At 44.0% G+C, this 17,730-nt stretch overlaps 2 protein-coding genes across 2 annotated transcripts in view; one reads left to right on the top strand and one right to left on the bottom strand.

Annotated features, from left to right (window-relative positions):
* The window catches only part of LOC105355327 (NACHT, LRR and PYD domains-containing protein 12-like), a 1,049,862-nt gene that overhangs the window by 882,726 nt on the left and 149,406 nt on the right, over positions 1 to 17,730 (bottom strand). The gene's annotated exons all lie outside the window — the stretch shown is intronic.
* On the top strand, positions 352 to 3,927 carry LOC111948691. Its single transcript, XM_023962823.1, has 2 exons — positions 352 to 825; positions 1,114 to 3,927. Exon 2 carries the CDS (start codon positions 2,812 to 2,814, stop codon positions 3,895 to 3,897), a length of 1,086 nt encoding a protein of 361 aa, XP_023818591.1. The 5' UTR covers positions 352 to 825; positions 1,114 to 2,811; the 3' UTR covers positions 3,898 to 3,927.

The following is a 17,730-nucleotide window of genomic DNA, read 5'->3' as shown; positions in this document are numbered from 1 at the left end:
ATACCAAAATAAAAGGAAATAAAGAAGAAAACATAATAGAAAACAAGATCAAGGAGAAATGTTTCTGGAAAAATGGTGACAAAAAGTCCCTGAGTAACAGGAGTAGGAACAAGGATAAGGACTTGGAGGGGTCATTACTAACCAGGTCCGACCCTGTTTAGCATCAGAGATGTGGAATTTGGATTCTTGTTCTTCTATATTATTGACATTAAAGCTGCAGCTCTGTCATGAGGAAACAACATGTAACAGGTCCCAGTTTTTGGTGGAACACCGTCTCTGTGATGCTACAGACGCTGCTAAAACACAGTGGATTTCATTCTGTTCTATGTAGAAAAGACTGTTTGATTCATGTCTGATGAATTCATCTTGGAGTATTTATCCTCCACGTCTAGAAGTCAGCTCCGTGAAAATCCTGTCCGACTTTAAAGCGGTCCGTGTTTCCATGGTGACAGAAGGAACAGCTGGTTAGCATCTTTCTAACTTGACTGAACTGAGGGTTGGGGCTTCCAGCACAGAACCAACCTGAGAGCAAATGAACATTCAAATCCTCCACAAGCTAAACCCCATCAGCGTTGGATTGCTGCTGACAGACAGACTTCATTGATGGTGTTGTGAAGGCTCAGCCCATTGTTGATGACATCACAGGAAATTATGCCGAGTTCCTTTTCTTCTTCGGTGGTTTTCTGGATTTGTTGAGCTAGTTCCTGTTTCCATGTGCTCTGGGCCAGCAGCAGAGAGAGAGACTTAAGTTGGAAAACAAAAACCTTGTCTAACACCACAGTTCATTCCAGTTGCTGTATTTCAATATTAAGTAACTGAGAAAACGTAAGTGTTTGAATCCTTTGTTTTATATGCTTCGCTCGTTTTATTCGTGCAGTTATTTTTCTCGGCTGCTAGGTGTCACTGTTGTAACTGTTTCTATGAGGTTTAAAGCAAATCTGCTTATATTTTGCCTATTCTGGAGGTGGCCAATTTACCTATCATTTTGCTTATTTGGTGTTCATTTCATAATGACATACTGAGTCAGTTTCCTTGTTTTATGTAATTTATTTATTTACAGCAGGGCTATTTGTGTTATTTATTTAGTGATGAGAGGATTTTTGTTGTTTACAGACTAAATTGGAATATTCAGCAAAGGAATAAATGCAGAACGTCTGACAAGTGGAGTCACCTCTCCTTTTTCCTCCTCCCTGTGTCCTGACCGACACCCCATCTTGTTTACGGTTAAACTCCTAACCCGAATCAGCAATACAGTCCTCCATCCTCACAGTCTTCCCCAACATTCTGGTCCTTCGAGCCGGAATAACAGTACTCAAGATGGATCCAGCAGAAGAAATGCACCCTGATGTAAGGCCCAAGAGACATATTAGACGTCCCCTCAGACTTCAAGATTATGAAGTAGATTATGTGGGATATCAGCCAAGAGATCTACCACAGTGGAGCTCACCACCGCCACTGAGGACTCTCGCCCCCCTGCAAGAGGACCCAGCCCAGATGAGTTTCTTCCAACCACCTCAAGCTCCCTCAGGAAGCTTCATGGAGAATGCTGCTCACTCCGAGACGCCTCAGCTAGCCCCAAGCTGCTTCCAGAGGAGAAATATGGGATGGGAAACGCTGTCTGCACCCACACGCTGGTACCAGGCTGGACCACACCACGGCCCCCACTTCTCTGCAGAGATCAGAGCTATTCAAGAGGAGAATGCCAAGCTGCTTCAGTCACAACAGTGGATCCAGTCGGGCTTAAAAGACCTTCATGAAGCTCGAAGCGAGATCAAAGAGCTAATCAATGTCGCTCGGACACTGAAATCAGAAATTGCTCAGTCCCACAGTCCAGCTCAACATCTCAGAGTTGAAGTTCCCCAGATCTCCTTTCCTAAGCTAGAACCTTAGGAGGAGAGTGATTGGCCTGATCCTCCCCCCTGGCCTGAACCTGAAGAAGACCTGCAGCAGGATATGAAACAACTAAAGATTGAAGGGGCAAGTAACCAAGCATATTACTCTTCTAGAGACTCTGATAATTCCCCCCAGTGGCCTCCTCCTCCTCCACCACATATACCACTGGCTGCAGCCTCTGTAAATACAAAGCAGTCATTCTTTAAGCCAACTCAGCCCCCATCTCCAGTTACGAGGGCAGCACCACGCATTCAGCCTGCTAAACCCCACATGCCACCTGCAGTACCTGAACAGCTCTATTGAGATCCTCAACCTACCATTCCTAAGTTCACAAATCCAGACCCCAGTGAGTTTGCCAGGCTCCGCATAGCCCTAGAGAACCTGCTTCCTGCTAACACCACCGAACTGTTCAGATACCAAGTATTAGTAGACCACCTTAAGCTGGAAGAAGCCAGGCTTATAGCAGATGCTTATCTGAACTCTCCAACCCCCTACACCGACACACTGGCAGCTCTCCATGATAAGTTTGGCCAACCCCATCAACTTGCCCTCAGAAAGATAGCCAGTGTTCTCGATGCACCGGAAGTGAAGCGTGGAGATATCGCTGCATTTCAGAAGTTTGCCCTCCAAATACAGTCTCTGGTGGGGCTGCTGCAAACCTTGGGCCCTGAAGGTGAAGTTGAACTGGACTGTGGATCACACGTTGCACGTCTCCTCAGCAAGCTTCCACCTGAACAGCGTGCTGATTTCCGCAGACACCAGTTTAAGCAGGCAGGAACCAGCCACACCTTAATTGACCTGTCAGAGTGGTTACGCTATGAGTCCTGGTGTCAAGGGTTTGACAACCAAACCACTCCAAAGACTTCCAGAGACAGGCCGAGCATGAAGAACGAGACTCGTACAGCCAAATAAAGTGTGATGGTCCTCCATGGCGCTGGTGAGTCAAAACCAATCTTGTCATCTAAAGCTGGTTACATGAAAGAGAAGATTAAGAGTAAAGTGTACTGCGCCTATTGTGACAGCAATGAACATTATCTCAGTCAGTGTGGTGAAGTTGCCAAACTCTCCAAAGAGCAGCTAAAAGACTGGATTCAAGTCAATAGGCGTTGCTGGCGTTGTGCACGAACCCACCTTGCTGCTCAGTGCACATTAAAGAAACCTTGCAGCTTGTGCAATGGAACGCATCTCCTGCCCATTCATGAGATTAATGCAAAGACTGAAAGAGTTTCTCATGAAGTAGCCAAGCAAGAAAGCTGCTTAACCAGCTCTGCCTCCAACACCCTCTACTTAGATCGACCAGGAGCAGGAAGCCGAGTCATGCTGAAGGTGGTTCCCATCCTCATCCATTATGGTGGACGGACTCTGAGCGCATTCGCAATTCTGGATGATGGGTCTGAAAGGTCCATGCTGCTACCATCAGCAGCCAAAGCTCTGGGCATTAAGTGGACACCTGAAGATCTTCCTCTCCGCACAGTCAGACAGGATATTCAGGTCCTGCATGGATATGCTGTGACCTTTCACATCTCCTCAGTGGCTCGGCCTCACACCAGCTACAAGATTGAGGGTGCCTTTACAGCTAACCGTCTCAGCCTAGCCCAGCACACCTATCCCATTGAACGCCTGCAGAAGAAGTTCAGCCACCTACGTGGTCTTCCTATTCCTGCTCTTAGAGATGCAGAACCGTTCCTCCTTATCGGTTCTGACCAGCCTCACCTCATCACACCAATTGAGCCAGTCAGACTCGGTCCCCCCGGCAGCCCAGCAGCAGTTCACACAAGACTAGGGTGGACCCTCCAAGGCCCAGTTCACCTGACGGGGCGGCCTACCATTGCAGTGCAGTGCCTGTTTACCTCATCCCCACCAAAGTTTGAAGAGCTTTACAAGCATGTGGAGAGGCTCTGGCAAATGCCGTGCCGTACCGACCTGAAAAGGAAGTTGTTCGTTCCAAACAGGACCAACAGGCTGTGGTCATGCTCGAAACCAAGACAATCCGCACAGAGGTGAACGGCATCAACAGATATGCCACCCCATTACTGCGCCACCCAGACATGCCACTGCTAGCTGCATCAAGGGACTCTTCTTGGCTCTGCTGCGCAGCACGGAGAGACGCCTTCTGAGGAACCCAGAACAAGCTGAGGTGTACAAGAAAGAAATAAAGAAGCTCATAGATGCAGGTGCTGTGAAGGAAGTCCCTCAAGAAACCTTTGACCAAGAGGAGTGGTACATTCCCCATCATCTCGTTACCCACAATGGGAAATCCCGGCTGGTTTTCAACTGCTCTCATGAGTACCATGGACAGTCCCTGAATCAGTTCCTCCTACCGGGCCCCACCCTCGGGGCTTCATTGCTTGGAGTCCTGTTAAGATTCCGAGAGCACCCCATTGCAGTTAGTGGTGACATCAAAGGGATGTTCCACCAGGTCCGCCTCCTTCCTGGCGATCGCCCCCTCCTCAAGTTCCTGTGGCGGGACCTACGAGTGGATGAACCTCCGAGAGTTTTTGAGTGGCAGGTCCTTCCCTTTGGAACAACATGCAGCCCCTGCTGCGCCACTTATGCTCTTCAACGCCTCGTCGCAGATCAGAGCCATCCCATTGAGGACCTGAAGTTTTCAGTGGAAAACTGCTTCTACGTTGATAACTGCTTACAGAGTCTGGACTCATCAGAGGAAGCCAAGTCCCTCGTGGATCGTCTAAGAGCCCTCCTAGCATCAGCAGGCTTTGACTTACGCCAGTGGGCCTGCAACGATGCAAGTGTACTCAGTCACTTACCTCAAGATGCCAGATCTGAGAGCCTGGAGCTGTGGCTCGCACAAGATAAGTCAGATCCACAAGAATCTACCCTTGGCCTCAGTTGGAACTGGGAGACAGACACCCTGGGCTACAAACATAGGTTCGTGACCTATGAGAAACCAACTCTCAGGAACATCTACAAAGTCCTAGCATCACAGTATGATCCCTTAGGTTATCTGTTGCCCTACTCCACCCGCGCAAAGCTCATCATTCGGCAGTTATGGGACAAGAAACGTGGTTGGGACGACTCCAACCTGCCCTCAGAACTACTTCAAGCCTGGACCAATTGGGAGGCAGAGCTTCGGTTTCTACCTCTGCTGTCTCTCCCACGGCCTTATGTGCCTGTAAGTACCACCTCAGGAGAAACCACGCACCAAGTCCACATTTTTGCTGATGCCTCTGAGCAAGCCTACGGAGCAGTGGCCTACCTGCGAACTCAAGACAGCAACGGTGAGGTACACCTGTCCTTCATTCTTGCACGATCACGAGTGGCTCCTAAGCGCGTCCAGTCGATTCCCCGTCTGGAACTCTGCGCTGCCCTCACAGCGGCCCAACTAGCTCATGTCCTGGAGAAAGAACTCACCCTGACAGTGAATCAGATGGTGTTATGGTCCGACTCCACAACAGTTTTAACCTGGCTGCAATCACAATCCTGTCGCTATAAGGTCTTTGTCGGAGGAAGAGTAGCCGAGATCCAAGAGCTCACAAAGAATGGTACCTGGCGCTATGTGGATTCAGTCAACAATCCGGCGGATGACCTGACCAGAGGAAAACCCCTGAGAGCCCTCAAAGAGCCTAATAGGTGGTCACAAGGACCTCCTTTTCTTCTCCAAGACCCAGACACCTGGCCAGAGAGACCTAGCACGGAGCCACAGGAAGACTCTACAGAGCTTCGGAAAACTGCCTTCTGTGGTTTAGCAGTTACTTTACCAAGCAGTAAAAGTGCTACTGTTTACAAGACCTGGCAGGAGTGCATCGAGGCTAAAGTCCATGCCCTCCATGCATCGAGCCCTTCAGATTCTCCTCCGATCGCCGAAGAGTATCGCCAAGCGGAGAAACTTGTCATACAGCAGGCACAACAAGAGTCTTTCCCAGAGGACTGCAAACTGTTAGCAGCAGGAAAGTCAGTCTCATCTAGCAGCCGCTTACTTACCCTCTCTCCTGAGCTGGACCAGTCAACGGGCCTAATAAGAGTAGGTGGTCGGCTGCGTCGGTTAGAGGGCCTTAGTGACTTAACGTTGCACCCGATTGTCCTAGATCCGACACATCCAGTTACGCTGCTGCTGATTAAAAGGTACGACCAAGACCTCCACCATCCAGGTCCAGAGCGGGTCTTTGCGGAGTTGCGGAGATCATTCTGGATATTACGTGGCAGGGAGGCCATCCGCAAATACCAACACACCTGTGTGGAATGCCGGCGCTGGAGGGCCAGACCAGCCATCCCTAAAATGGCAGACCTGCCAGCTGCTCGCCTAAGAATATTCAAGCCAGCTTTTTACTCCACTGGTGTAGATTGTTTCGGTCCAATGCTGGTTAAAGTGGCTAGACGCCATGAAAAGCGTTGGGGAATAATCTTCAAGTGTCTGACAACCAGAGCAGTGCACCTGGATCTCCTGAGAAGCATGGACGTGGACGCCTACCTCATGGCCCTAAGAAGATTCATCGCCAGACGTGGGACACCAGCGGAGATTTGGTCTGATCGGGGGACCAACTTCAAAGGTGGAGAACGTGAACTCAAGGAGGCCTTTACAAGCATGGAACCCTCCCCTACAGCAACATCTTGCTCAGCAGAAAATTAGGTTTCACTTCAACCCACCAGCAGCTCCACACTTTGGTGGTGTGTGGGAGCGGGAAATTTGTTGTGTGAAGATGGCCCTATACACATCTGTTGGAGCCCAACCAGTCTACGAGGAAGTGCTTCTCACTGTGCTCTTGGAGGTGGAGATGATCCTTAACTCTAAACCTCTGGGCTACGTCTCTGCGGACGTGGCAGACATTGACCCTGTGACACCTAACAGTCTCCTGATGGGGCGGCCTGACGGATCGCTGCCTCAGGTGGTCTTATCCAGACACTGAGATCCTGAGTCGGAGACATTGGCGGCACTCACAGGTGCTCGCTGACCACTTTTGGGCAAGATTCCTTCGGGAATACCTCCCCACCTTGCAGACCAGGAAGAAATGGCATTCAGCCACCCCAGAACTCTACATGGGTGCAGTGATCATGTTAGTTGATCCTCAGCTGCCCCGAGCTTCCTGGCCCATAGGAAGAGTTGTTAAGATTCATCGGAGTGATGATGGACACATCCGGTCGGCTGATGTTGAGATAAATGGACATGTGTACACCCGACCAGTTGCTCGTTTAGTTATGTTACCTGCATTGCCATCTGGAGAAGATTAGTTTGAGTTTGCACTTTATGTTTATTTGAAGCAAATGTGCCTTGCACATTTGGGGGCGGCTGTTGTGAAGGCTCAGCCCATTGTTGATGACATCACAGGAAGTGATGCCGAGTTCCTTTTCTTCTGTGGTTTTCTGGATTTGTTGAGCTAGTTCCTGTTTCCATGTGCTCTGGGCCAGCAGCAGAGAGAGAGACTTAAGTTGGAAAACAAAAACCTTGTCTAACACCACAGTTCATTCCATTTGCTGTATTTCAATATTAAGTAACTGAGAAAACGTAAGTGTTTGAATCCTTTGTTTTATATGCTTCGCTCGTTTTATTCGTGCAGTTATTCGCGGCCGCTAGGTGTCACTGTTGTAACTGTTTCTATGAGGTTTAAAGCAAATCTGCTTATATTTTGCCTATTCTGGAGGTGGCCAATTTACCTATCATTTTGCTTATTTGGTGTTTATTTCATAATGACATACTGAGTCAGTTTCCTTGTTTTATGTAATTTATTTATTTACAGCAGGGCTATTTGTGTTATTTATTTAGTGATGAGAGGATTTTTGTTGTTTACAGACTAAATTGGAATATTCAGCAAAGGAATAAATGCAGAACGTCTGACAAGTGGAGTCACCTCTCCTTTTTCCTCTTCCCTGTGTCCTGACGACACCCCATCTTGTTTACGGTTAAACTCCTAACCCGAATCATATGGAAGCGATTCTGTAGCATAATTAAAAAGCAAAGTCAAAACCAGAAATGCTTTTTCATTTTCAAAATGAAGCTGCATTTTTTGACTCAAAAATAAAATGAAAAAGCAATCCATCAAAATGCTTTTTCATTTCCTTCCTCAACACAGCTTTTTCTGTCACTTAATTAAAATTAAAATTAAAATAGTATTTGACATTTCATTTTCAAGACGTTCTCTGGTAAATGTGTAGCATAATTCATTTAGAAATGTCTAATTTGACATTTAAAATGGATTAACAGAAATACTTTTTCACTTTCAAAATGAAGCTGCATTTTTTGACTCAAAATTAAAAAGAAAAAGCAATACTTCAAAATGCTTTTTCATTTCCTTCCTCAACACAGCTTATTCTGTCACTTAATTAAAATGATAATGAAAGATCCAGGTTTGAGCAGGCCAGGTCCAGCGGTTTGTGAACAGGACCCGGTTTTAGGTGATCTTAATGTGAAAATTGCAGTGGAGTGTTCTTTTAGTGCCCTCGCGAATCAGAAGATGTGAATCGCAAGTCAACTTCAGCGTCGTCTGACCGCACGGATTTAAAAACATATGATGGAGCAGAGCAGGCCCTTAAATATAATCATAACTGTAATAAAAGCACATGAAGATAGTCTCCTGCAGCTTCGCGCTGAGTGAGTGTTTTTGGTCCACCAGCAACGTTTAGCATGGAGAAATCTGCTATCTGTGATGGGGCTCCAGCTGTCATCGAACAGCAAATTCAGCGCGAAGCTGCAGATAAATTTGTAAATATGTGGGAATGACATCAGTCTTTTGTTCTGGACACCTCTGGAAACACAAATTCATATGATGGTTTCTCAGATCGCAGCAGCATTTCCGCCTTCAGCGATCATCGGGAGCTTCGCGCTCCGCTATGCGAAGGCAGCTGGCGGTCCGAAGAACAAAGCTTGTCCGCGGTGCGTCAGGAGGAGGACCGCAGAAGGCGGACATGCAGCTACTTAGTCCTGAGAAGCTGTGGAAACTCATCAGAAGTTCACAACCAACTCAAAGCCGTTTTCTCTGCCGCTAACACAGTCTGCTCTTGGTGCGTGTGTGTGCGTCAGTCAGCAGCCGGACACACAGAGAGAGCAGTGACGTCATCGCCCCGCCTCCCCTCTGCTAATGCTTTTTCGAATTGAATATTGCGACAAGGTGCGCAGGGTGGATGTGAAAATGCAAATGCAATCCCCTCTTTGCATTTTTGTTTTAATTATGACACAGAATAAGCAGTTTTAAGTATAAAATGAAAAAGCATTTTGAAATATTGCTTTTTCATTTTAATTTTGAGGCATTTGATGCAGCTTCATTTTGAAAATTAAAAAGCATTTCTATTAATCCATTTTAAATGTCAAATTAGGCATTTCTAAATGAATTATGTTACACATTTACCATGGACCTTTTTGAAAATGAAATGTCAAATACTATTTTCATTATCATTTTAATTAAGTGACAGAATAAGCTGTGTTGAGGAAGGAAATGAAAAAGCATTTTGAAGTTTTTTTTTTTCTTTTTAATTTTGAGTCAAAAAATGCAGCTTCATTTTGTAAGTGAAAAAGTATTTCTGTTAATCCATTTTAAATGTCAAATTAGACATTTCTAAATGAATTATGCTACACATTTACCAGAGAACGTCTTGAAAATGAAATGTCAAATACCATTTTCATTTTAATTTTAATTAAGTGACAGAAAAAGCTGTGTTGAGGCAGGAAATGAAAAAGCATTTTGATGGATTGCTTTTTCATTTTATTTTTGAGTCAAAAAATGCAGCTTCATTTTGAAAATGAAAAAGCATTTCTGGTTTTGACTTTGCTTTTTAATTATGCTACAGAATCGCTTCCATAGAATCAGCAATACAGTCCTCCATCCTCACAGTCCTCCCCAACAGATGGCATCTTCCGTTCTGGACCTGACGTTTAGCACACCACAGCTGGATTCCAGAGCGCTTTATCAAAGCGCCTTAAGCCCGTTTGGACTCTGGCGTTTCACGTGCTGGATGAATAGTGGCGTTTGGAGGAAGTGCGGCTGCGCAGTCCGTCCCTGAACACCGTCACTGCCTGGACCTCTTTCTGGGTCCTAGTGCCCTAAAGGTTACAGCTCCTGGTTATCCCTTGTGCTGTCCTATTTTTTTTAAACTTTATTGTTCAACACAAATAGAACAAATATGTATGACATGAACAATAGTCATGACAACACTTGTGCTATCCTATGTGTGACAGACAGGGCTGTGCAGTGACGTGCGTTCAGGTGAGGCAAGTGAGGCAGAGCCTCACCTGTCATAATCGTGATAAAATAGAAAAGGGTAAATTAGGTAAATATGATTTTCAACGGATCTGTGTTAAATATACGTTAAAATATAAGCTTGGTTCTTCCCACTCCTTTTCAAGCACTAAATCAAACTCTACTTATACTTCAGTAAATGATCACAGTATTTAATTAAGCAAATGTGATTTAAGTGACAGTTTTGTTTTGTTTTCTGTCTTTTTAATTTATGCATTTCATCATTTCTGTAATGAGTTTGATAAATATGTGTAATTTCCTTATTGCTTTGACTACAATGCTTGAAATAAAAAAATAAAATAAAAATCAAATACAGTAAACCCTTGTTTTTCGCGGGGGTTACGTTCCAGAAAGAACCCGTGATAGGCAAAATCCGTGAAGTAGAAACCTCTATTTTTTTTTAACAATTATTATACAATTAAATTCTCTATTATACATTAAAAAGAAAGAACAAACCATTTTACAGGCTCAAGCATTTGTTTCACAAATCAAAGTACTTTAAAAACGTTTTTTTTTCAACAAATAACTTCTGTACTGTACTGTCAAATACTAATTTGAATCATCGATGTAAACAGAAGGCTTCAAATCGCGGAGATTAGCCCCGCCCACCGCGACCCAAGAGTAATTGAATTAAACGGGAGAAAATTTAAAATGATTATGAAAAAAATACAAAGTACAAACGGACAAATAGTGGCTCAGGTGTATTTCAATGCTCTTCAGTCTGAGAAGCTGCAGTGTTTTCTCCTTCTCAAGCCCGCGGTGCAGCTGTGTGTGTTTGTTCGGAAGAAGAACATAGAGATTGACAGTTGGTGTTGCTCTTTTTCTATGGGTTTTAGAGAAACTTGAAATTGCAAGATGATTTGCATGTACGTAATTTGGAAAGCTGATTTACGTACGTGTACATATTAAACTGCAACATTATTGACGCACAGGTAGAGAAGAAGCGGAGTGACTTTTTTAGCCAATCAGAATGCAGAACACAATGCACGATGCAAATCCGTGAAGTAGCGAAACCGTGAAAAGTAAACCGCGTTATAGCAAGGGATCACTGTATACATTTTCAGTCAACTCAACACATTGTCCAAGGTTTCTGGGATTAAAATCACTGAATTTGAGTGTGATCACAGACGGAGCTGAATCTCCGGGTGGGGCTCGGGACCACTGTGCCTCACTTCTGACGGTAGGGCTCAATGTTAACACAGACGTGCTGTGGAAGCACTGCTATAGGCCTGCAGAAACGGCTTCGGGTGAGGCATGCCTCACCAGCAGGGGGTAGACGTGAGCTGACAGCAGCTGTGTAGCTACACTGGTGCCGTAGAAAGACAGGGGACGAGAAACTCATAAAATAAAGGGAAATAGGGAAGACTTTTTCAACAGATCACAGAGTTATTTGTATAGAAGGATTGGCAGACAGATGCAAAAGGTGAGGAAAAATATGTTTTTAAATGTTTGCTTTTTTAAATAACATGGGATTAAAAGTAGATAAAAATGTAAGTAAAATCATTCATTTTATGTTTATGATAATTTTCACAGACAATATTTGATAACTTGTTAAAGCTCCAGAATTTGAAGTTGGAACAATACCAGAAATAGTTACTGAGGGTCAAATGTGTGCTGAACACATCTTTATTCTTAAAGTACATGTGAATAATTTTTACGCAAAGAGAGTGTTCTATCCATCTATAAAAGAAGTATTCTCTGTAGGACAAATATGATTTTGTATATTTTATAAGATGTTAGCTGTTGTTGGATTAATGGTGAAATATTTAGTTCTTTCATTGTAAATCTGACTCCAGAGGATTCAGTGCCTTACCAGTTATCAACCTCACTGCACGTCACTGGGGCTGTGGGTGGTAGTTTGTCCCTTATGGTGTACCATAGATTAACATTCATGGCCCGCACCTGTCTGTTGAGCTGTGATTGGCCCATGAGGCTGATAAATAGAAGTTGTCGGAATTCCAAGTTCCAAGTCAGCGTCCAGGAAACATGCTTTGTTGGTTCTGAAGCGGCATGAATGCAGACTTAGGCCGCCTTTACACTGCAGGTCTTGATGCTCATATCCGATTTTCTGACTATATCCGATTTTTTTGACGACCCGCTTACATCATCTTTTGAAAGTGACCCGTATCTGATTTTTGCATTTACACTATACAATGCTGAAACTATCAAACGTAGACGTTCTGAGGACTACGTAGCATCATTTCCGCCCTCCGCGGACCTCCTTCAGACTTTTGTGATTGCGGTTGTCATGGAGGCAACGCAGCGACGGAAGGGGGCGTTGCCTTGGGCGCTCCTGAGGGGATGATCAGGGGAGGCAAAGAAGGAGGGTTGCTCGGCTCTCTCTGAGTTTTGAATGAGGAAGTGTTTGCAGACGTTTTGCTGTACTAACAGTTTGATCCAAGCTTTGAACCTTTCCTGCGCGATGACTTCTCTTTTCCGACCGTAGTCAGAAACACACGGGAGATTTCCTCGGGGATCACTTTTCCGTTCTGAACCCTCAGCCTCCAGAGTGGGTTAAGAAAAACTCCAAAACTTTTGGGCGAGACACCTTATCACCTTATTTTTAATATACGGTTCTCCGACAGTCCCCCGCTCCGCGTTCACACCCCCGCGCTCACAGGAGAGAGGGGGGCTCTCTCCTTACACACACACACACACGCATGCACGCGTGCGCGCGCTCACACACACACACGGTTCCCATCATCCACGCCCCCCAAAGAAATTAACGGCTTCTGGCCTTTTCCATGGCAACAGTGTCCCGCTTCATTAGTTACCGTTTGCGTCCCGACCGGGACGGGACGGGACCGGACATAACAGCGGTTTCCAACTACGGTCTGAAGCCTGAGGCTGAAAGGTAACACACTGACAGCAAAATCAGCGCACAAAAAGCACATTGATAAGTCATGTGATCTCAGTTGGTGGTGTCCTGAATTGACGTCACTGACGTACGACTCACATTTACTGGGGAATATCCTATTTGTCTGCTTACATGGCACACGCAAATGCACGTATCCGATTTGTTTCCGATTTATTTCCACATATGAGAGAGGCCTGTATCCGATCTGAGAAAAACGGAATCCATGCGCTTCTGTCCTGCTTACACATTCACCGATCATATCCGATCTGTGCCACGTTAGAGGAAAAAATCGGAATTGGGTCACTTGAACCGTGCAGTCTAAAGGCGGCCTTAGATTGGTTTGTTTCCTTTGATTCTTCAGTTTGATTCAAGCTGTAAATGTTGTCAGCATAAAGCAAGTTTGGACTAAACTAAAGCAGAAAGTGGCTTTGAAGATGGTCAGGAGAACTTCTTTGAAGAGGAGGACTTCTCCAAACAACCACAACCTTAGAGGAAGTTTTCTGAGCATTCATAGAATGCTTTTCCAATGACTCATCATTTTCCACAAGAAGCTAATGAGTTTTTCCAAATGCATGCTGAATATTCTTAGTTCTAGCTTGGAAAGCACTTTGTGGGATTTCCCTGGAAAACCTGCTTTATCAATCATTTTGGTCTCTTTTTCTTCTTCTACGTTCCAGCTTGGTGAGTGTGCAGGTCGCCATGGCAACCACTGTCCAGGTCAAAGGGAGGACCACGGCCATCCAGTCTCCAGGCTTTTGGATTTGATAAACATTTGTTTCCCACATTTTAAAAGTTGAATTCAACACGGGACATATAGTGGATTGTAAGAATAGGAACAAAAACAGCAACAACAAAATAATCCTCCTCCCCGTTACATTATAAAAAAGCTCTGCGTAGAGCTAGAAGCCATTACTATTCAACCTTAATATCTGAGAATGGAAATAATCCAAGATTTCTTTTTAGCACTATAGCTAAATTAACTCGCAGTCAAGATCATTAGAACCACATGTTCCTGTTTCTCTCAGCTCTGATGATTTTCTTATATTATCAACAGTAAAATCTCAAATATTAGACATAAGTTAAATCAATTTATTCCTACTATCAGCCCAGAACAGGCTGAAGCGGTAGAAGTGGAGGCATCCATAGAAACCTCTGTAACATTAGACTGCTTCACTGCTGTGGATCAAGCGGAAATAACATCAATTATTACGTCCTCTAAATCCTCAACGTGTCTGTTAGACCCAATTCCCACTAGAAATTTAAAAGAAACTTTGCCCCTAATTAATGATCCCATATTAACAATGATAAATACCTCTCTGGAAACGGGTTACGTGCCACAGTCTTTTAAATATGCAGTTGTTAAACCTCTTCTGAAAAAGCCCAGTTTGGATCCTAGCATCTTGGCCAACTATAGACCAATATCAAACCTGCCCTTTATTTCTAAAATCCCAGAAAGAGTTGTAGTTAAGCAGCTTTACTGCCACCTACAGGACAACAGCCACTTTAAAGACTTTCAGTCGGGGTTTAGACCTCACCCAAGTACGGAAACTGCACTAGTTAGAGTCTCTAATGACTTGTTATTGGCCTCAGAAAAGGGACAAGGATCTGCTCTCCAGTGATTTAAATCCTATCTGTCCGATAGGTATCAGTTCGTTAATGTAAATGGCCATTCCTCTCATTGCACTTGAGGTTAACTACGGTGTCCCACAGGTAGGCCTGGGCGATAAATCGATCAAAGGAATTCATTCAAATTTTTTGTTACGGGCGATTTCAAAAATAACTAAATCGAGTTTTTATGTGGCACATTTTTGACTCCCAATCGACACACGAAGCAGCTAGCGACAGCATGGCTACCGGTGACAGTCGGAAGTTTGTTCCCAAGAAAGGAATAAAATCATGTGTTGTTTGGAACTGGTCTGGGTTTACTGCCACAGACGTGGAGGAAGAGACCCCCCCCCCACGCTGCCTAAAGCCCATCGGAGTCAAATGCTCTCACGCGCGCTCGCGTGGCACGCGCTCAGTCCTCTTAAACACGCACGCCCCTGACAAAGAAACACATACTCATTCTACAACGCCTGTATAGTTAGTTCATTAGTTAGATAGTTAGTTGTTACTGTTATTTGTTAATAAAGAATACTGTGTTGTAATTATTACTTGTACCGATATATTCATTTGCGACGCGGCCGCCGTAGGATTTTGTTTTCGGAGGAGGCGGCCGCGAGGGGGAGGGGGGGGGGGGTTGACCATGACTCCTGCTGCTTCATCATTTTCTCCGTGGAGAAGACGGGGTTTATTAATTTAATTAAAACCTTAGAGCCCAGATATGAGCTGTATTGTTAATCCTTTAGAAAATGTCTACTGTCAAGGTGAATGTTTGTCTCATTTTAGTCTAGACTACAAAGTGTGACTCAAAACACAGCTGGGACTTTAAGTAAGGAAGTAACCTTTTTATTTTGGACAAGTGAAAACAAGTTTAGAATAACGAAATCAGACAAAAACAAGACAAAAGTTATATAAAACAAGACAAAATTATTTAAACACAAGTCCAAAAAGGGAGTAAGAAGAAAAATCTTATACTTAACTCTGATTCCAAGAGCGTGTTCATTTCTTTATCATTCATACCAGAAATGGGTGTTACATTTGTCTTGGGTTTGATTAAATAAAAGCATCATTTGCTTTAAGTTGTCTGCCGTTTGTACTTATTGCTTTCCTTAAGTAGGGTGGGGGGGTGGGGGGAATCGGGAAAAAATCGGAAATCGAGTCTTCCATATTGCCCAGCTCTACCCGCAGGGCTCAGTTTTAGGACCCACTCTGTTTATGCTCTATATGCTACCCCTAGAAAACATAATCAGGAAACACAGCATTAATTTTCATTGTTATGCAGACAATTATTAGTTGTATTTATCCATGAAACCTGACCAGAATGACAATTTAGAGAAACTGAACGCCTGCATCAGAGACATCAAGACCTGGATGACAATTAATTACCTCCTATTGAACCCAGAAAAAACTGAGGTCATTATACTAGGTCCTAAAAACCTCAGAGATGCTCTGTCTGCTCAGATAGTCTCCCTGGATGGCATAAGTATTGCCCCCAATTCCACAGTTAGAAACCTTGGGGTTTTACTTGACCAGGATTTATCATTTAAGGCTCACATATCTCAGGCGTGCAGAACTGCCTTTTTTTACCTGCGGAATATTGCTAAGATCAGAAATATACTTTCTAAGAGTGATGCTGAAAAATCATCCATGAATTTGTTAAGTCGAGGCTGGATTACTGTAATTTTTTGTTAGCAGCGTGTCCTAAGTTCCAGGGATGCCAGTTTGGCTTAGTCAGTTTGTTAGTTTAATTTAGTATTTTCCTATTAAATTCTATGTATTCATGATCCTTTTGATTTTATGTTGAACTTTTTTAATTACTGATATGAAGCCCATCAAGACAACTGTTTTTGTGAATTTGGTCTATACAAATAAATTGAATTGAATTGAAGCTGACTTAACTAAAAAAAAAAGATTTATCTTAACTGAAGCAAATAATTAAGTCAAATCAAAGTAAAAAAGTTTCTCTTTCCAACATCCATATGTGGTCTTATCACCCTCTCAGGGTGGAAAAAGTATTATCTGAGCTTCTTCATCCACTAAATCAGTGGTTCCCAAACTGGGGAGCGCGCCCCCCGTATTGCAGGGGGGGCGCGGTGGAGTCTAGAAACAAAGGATTTGTATGTTTGTGTCAGTGTGGGGGGGCCTCAAAAATATTTTAATCTTCAGAAAGGGGGGCCATGCAGAAAAAGTTTGGGAACCACTGCACTAAATCATCTTCAAATGGACACGTCATGCTGCTTCACCTCTCTGAAAACAAACTAACCTTCAACTAAACCTGCTCCAGACCAGGTTATATTCAGAGCATGAGTTGCCATGGCAACTTGACATACCCTGAAACATACCTCCATTTCTGGAACTACCTTGATGGGTGTTCACCATGGTGTTCATCATTTATTTTGTGTCTGTTTAGCCCAGTGGGTTAAACCAGGGGGGTATTCCAGAAAGCAGGTAATGCTAGTCACCACGTTAAGTTTGAGGCTAAGGAAGCGGATAACCTCAGCTTTCGGTTCCAAAAATGGAGGTATGTTTCAGGGTAGGTCAAGTTGGCATAGCAACTCGTGCTCTGAACAGAACCTGGTCTGGGGGGTATTTCAGAAAGCAGGTTATGCTAGCTCCCATGGTAAGTTTGAGGCTAAGGAAGTTGATAACCTCAGCTTTTGTTTCTGGAATACCCCCCTGGTTTAACCCACTGGGCTAAACAGACACAAAATAAATGATGAACACCATGGTGAACACCCATCAAGGTAGTAGCACAAAATAAAGTCTTACTCAGTGGCCTTGTAGAATCGTGTAACCCCTGAGACTTGAAGATCATGAGTTCAAATCTATAGTCAAATCAAACCAAAGACTAGAAAAAGGGGGGACTAAAACATCCCTGTTGCCAGCAAGTCTTCTCACTGTCTAAAGATGCATTCACTCCGAATTCTTCCATTTTCCACATCTTCTAAGAGCGCAAGATCAGCCATTGTGCGTCATTACGCATTGTGATGGGGCATTTTATTTCCCTCCATTTAATTACATCTGACAAGCTACAGATGTCGGTAATAATCGACATGGAAATGGGAAATTGATCAGCACAAATGTAATTTCTTTTTGCTTTCTGAATGGTTGAGACATACGCCATACATTGTTTTATCACAAATAAAACAAACTAAAGGCATATGCATGAATACCATAATTCCATAGCTTATG

Source organism: Oryzias latipes, chromosome 2 (assembly GCF_002234675.1).
Source record: "Oryzias latipes chromosome 2, ASM223467v1".
NCBI lineage: Eukaryota > Metazoa > Chordata > Actinopteri > Beloniformes > Adrianichthyidae > Oryzias > Oryzias latipes.
This window is presented reverse-complemented; position numbering and strand designations above follow the sequence as displayed.